This window comes from Acanthisitta chloris, unplaced genomic scaffold (assembly GCF_000695815.1).
Source record: "Acanthisitta chloris isolate BGI_N310 unplaced genomic scaffold, ASM69581v1 scaffold7855, whole genome shotgun sequence".
NCBI classification, from domain to species: domain Eukaryota; kingdom Metazoa; phylum Chordata; class Aves; order Passeriformes; family Acanthisittidae; genus Acanthisitta; species Acanthisitta chloris.
This window is the reverse complement of record NW_008673126.1, coordinates 12,484-16,422: the sequence shown is the minus strand read 5'-3', so window position 1 is coordinate 16,422 and position 3,939 is coordinate 12,484. Positions and strand designations below refer to the sequence as shown.

The window sequence follows — 3,939 nt, the reverse complement described above, 5'->3', positions numbered from 1 at the left end:
AGGGAAAGGGGTAGTTTAGACTGTTGGTGCTTAGCTCAAATTGCCATTTAAATCTTGGAGCTCAGAAAAAATGCAATAAGGATGGGATGGGGACATATGAAAGGAGAAGCAGAGACCTATACAACACTCTTGATGAATTACTATGGATGTAGTGGTAAAGAGAGAAGAAGGAACATGCATGAGCCCTGACAATACTCCACTTAGCATCACTTGGAACCAAGGCCAAAATAAATTCTTCTCGATCTACCCTACAGTCCTATCTATTGCTAATAAAACTTTCCAGCTAATCAGAATGAAACCATAGATAATCATGAAACCTGCTTTTTTTAAAAAAAAAATCATACTTTTAATCATCACTAGCATCAGTGACAGAAAATGTTTGTTCGGCTTTTAGGGGTTTTATCTCTAGTGTTCATATTTTCAGGTCTTGCTCTACAATAATCATGTGAAGATTAATCTTTTAAATGAAATGCTGTGGTTTGCTTTAATTTTAAACATGCCATGGCTCTGAGAAGATTGTGTTTAGAAAAGAGATGCTACTGCCATCATGATTTCCCTGATTAAAATGTGTTAAAAACAGACAGAAGAGGCATAGTCCCTAGGAAGGGACAAAAACCTTACAATCTAAGTCAATACACAACTTGTCCTTGTCAAAGCACATACCCACACCAGTCAGAGAAACACTATCCAAATACCCCATGCCATTCACTTCATCCAATAGCAAAAAAGAAGTAAGTTAGGCTGAAACCCCAAAGTTGTGCTTAAGTTTGCTTTGATCCCTGCTCCTCCCACTAATATCCTCTAACTGTGGTTCTGTAGGGGAACAAACCCAAGCAAACACCAAACAAGAAGCAAAAAAATCCCTATTCATGCATATTTGTGACCTACCTGATATTTTCATTGAGAGTGTAAAGTTCATTGTTCTGCAATCCTCCCCCTTTGAATACATTTATCACTGCTGTTTGGACACTGCCAAAAAAAGAAATGGGACAGTTCAACACCCATAAATAACAGCTATCAGTATGATTTATCAGAGCACAATGTAAGCTAGACACCAAAAGCAGAGTGGTTATAACCAGGTGGAGAAGTTAATTACCCTTAAATACTTCCACTCTTTCTCCCCTGGAAATTATCACTCCCCTCCTGGGAGCCAGAGCAGAACCAACCTCCAGCTGTGCCTAGAATAAGCAAGGGAAAGTCATTACAGGGACACTGCTCATGCCAGATATATCTTGAACACAAGTGTTTAGGGGATCTTTGCTGTGTGCTGCAGGCTAGTTGCTACAATGAGACACAGATTTTTGGCAGTATCTGCCAAACACATCACACTGCATTATCCAGTGATGCTAGCAGGAACCACCCAATCTGCAGCATCGGGCAAGATCCTGGCTGTGCTGGAAGACATTCTGTAGTCAGCATCACCTCAGTCAGGCACAAGTTTAAGCCCTGTTAATGCTTGTAAGATGCTGTTGGAATATCTTCTAATTCATACCTCTCTCACCAACGCAGAGGAAGTCATCAAGTGACAGCATACAAGATGGTTTAGCAGGTCTCAAGAACTGCCACAACTAATAAGAGGAGGTGCTGTTCTCTTAATGAGTATTCCCTTCTGTGGGCCAGTCATGACATCCACATGCTACACAGACCTCAGTTCAGTATCATGGCACAAAACTGCAATGTTTTTGCCAGACTACTTGTGTGACACTGGTAAACTGAGCTAGGTCAGCAAGACAGAGGTGTCTGCAGAGCACAGAGTTGGTGCCAGGTCACAGAAGGGAAGATGGGAATACACACTTTTGGTAGCAGCAGACTGTGAGATAAGATCAGAACACAGGACATCTCACTCTTCACCCTTCATGTTGTTTTTCCAGTTGCCATTGCTGCATGACATGCACTGGAGACAGGAGTTGGCTGTCAATAGGAAATGCCAACAGAAGCACTGTAGTTGTCATAGGAACTTGACTGTGATAAAAGCTTCATAATATGCAAATAAATGCCTTTGTGAATTAAGCAGCTGGCATTTATTACAGTACTAGGAATGTGCTTTCCTAAATGGTACTTAAAAGATGCCACTGTCAAGAAAAAACAATTCTGTTTTACTTCAAGGCAGTACCACTGAACAATGCTGGCCAAAACCAACTGAACACTACTAGGTCTAAATTTTTCATCTCCATGGAATGCTTTCAATGCCAGGAAAGCTTGGCCATGCCAAAACTTAGTGCATGTTATAAACAGACAACCTTAGCCATAAATGGTGTGAAGCACAAAGATCAGACACACGTGGCCCTGCCTGTAGATCTGCTGCAGGGCAGGAGCTCAGCCCAGGTGGGTCCCGTTTACCTGTTCCAGGCAGAGTTGGAGCTGAGCTGCAGAGCCTGCCGAGCTGCCTGGAACCGAGGCAAATCACTGAGGACAGGGGAGCTCATGAAGCGAGGTCGAGGCCTTCTGAACGAACCCATCTTGTGGAACTGAGGAGCAAAGGATGGAGTTATGGTGAACCCTCCTTTCATAGGGTCAGGTGGAGTGCAGCAGGACCATCAGAAAGTCTCTGCTTTGGAAGGTCGAAGCAATGTCAATGAGTCTTCAAACCCAAAGACTCAGCAGCAAAAGCAGAGTCAGCCTTGGACTTGCAGTTCCCCACAGTGTTAGGTTGTGACATGGACATATATTGCAAGATGATGAAGGAACTGAAGTAGTCCTGCAATGTGAAGAGAAAGAAAAAGTGTAAGGCAGAGAAGGGAGGGATGAAAATACCTAGTGCCATTGACAGCAACTTCGGCCAAATCTTGCAGAGGTCTTCAACAACAGCCTCTTTCCCATCTTGCCCCTTAAATAATGACCCAACACAGCCAGTCAGAAATACTAACATGGTCTCTCTTTTGATTTCAGTTACCAGAGATGTAAGAACAGAGATGCCTAAACTCTTCTGTCACAGGCACTTTACAAATACCTTTAAGTACAGTTAAATTCAGCCTGTATATAAAATAGTAGTAACTGGAGAAAGAAAAAGGAAAACTATTCCACTAGAAAGGGATAAAAGATAAACAATGGAACAAAATATGAACAAACAATGGGGGGGTTTTTTTTGAGGAGTGTTGTGCAAGGGAATGAACCCACTTGTTATCCGTTCATTACAAAAAGGATACAACAGGGAGCTTCTGCAAGAGAGTTTTGACAACCAGATATTCTGAGCCTAAGCAGGACTTTTATGTTTGTGTTTTTCCTACAGAATGAAAAGTAATTGCTAGGCCAATTACAAAATGCCTGTATTTTCCACTCTGATCATCATCTCATGTAGATGAATACGTAGCCCCAAGTAAACCACAGAAATAGAAGAAGTGAGCTTGGATAAAAACCACAGAAAAATTTTGGCAAAGCTTCTGTACTTTGAAATTTCCCCACTTCAGATGAATACAAGCAGTTTGGAGAATGGAGATGTGGGAGACAGGAGAGAGGAGGCAAAAAAAACCCAAACGAAAAAGTTGTGTAACTGAACAGCACATGAAAGATGTAAAGCCAAATCTTCTCTTTTCTACTACATCGTCAGCATGAGGTGAAAAGAGAGGTGATCAGCCAAATAAACGTTGTGTATCTGCATAGTTAGAATAGTGCTCAGCTCCAGGAAACTCCTTCCACTGCCCCAACTCTCACATGTAAGAGAATGGCTTTCTTCCCACCTGGCCAGCCACATTTCATGCTGAGCTCACTTTGCTACCCTACTTCTGCATGGCCTTGTCAGATTCTAATCAACCACCACAAAGCCCTTGCAAGATCCTTGCTGTGCCATGGACAGCACATGCCCTGCCAACAAGGCAGTTAAAGGAGCAAACACAGAGAAAACACTTCATTTTTTTAGGCACTGAAACACGTGGTACTATCACTCTTGGTGCTATTCAAGAAATAAATATGATTGTTATTCCATCACAAGCTAAACACAGT

The 3,939-nt window shown here is 42.1% G+C and overlaps 1 protein-coding gene across 2 annotated transcripts in view; it reads right to left on the bottom strand.

Moving 5' to 3' along the window:
• The window catches only part of PRR5L (proline rich 5 like), a 31,098-nt gene extending 28,588 nt beyond the window's left edge, over positions 1-2,510 (bottom strand). For both annotated transcript variants that reach the window (XM_009074792.1, XM_009074793.1), the window contains exons 1-2: positions 2,341-2,510; positions 889-969 (exon numbers count right to left, since the gene is read on the bottom strand). In XM_009074792.1, coding sequence (XP_009073040.1) covers positions 889-969; positions 2,341-2,510 — 251 coding nt within the window. The remainder of the gene's footprint in view (positions 1-888; positions 970-2,340) is intronic.
• Positions 2,511-3,939: the final 1,429 nt, after the last annotated feature.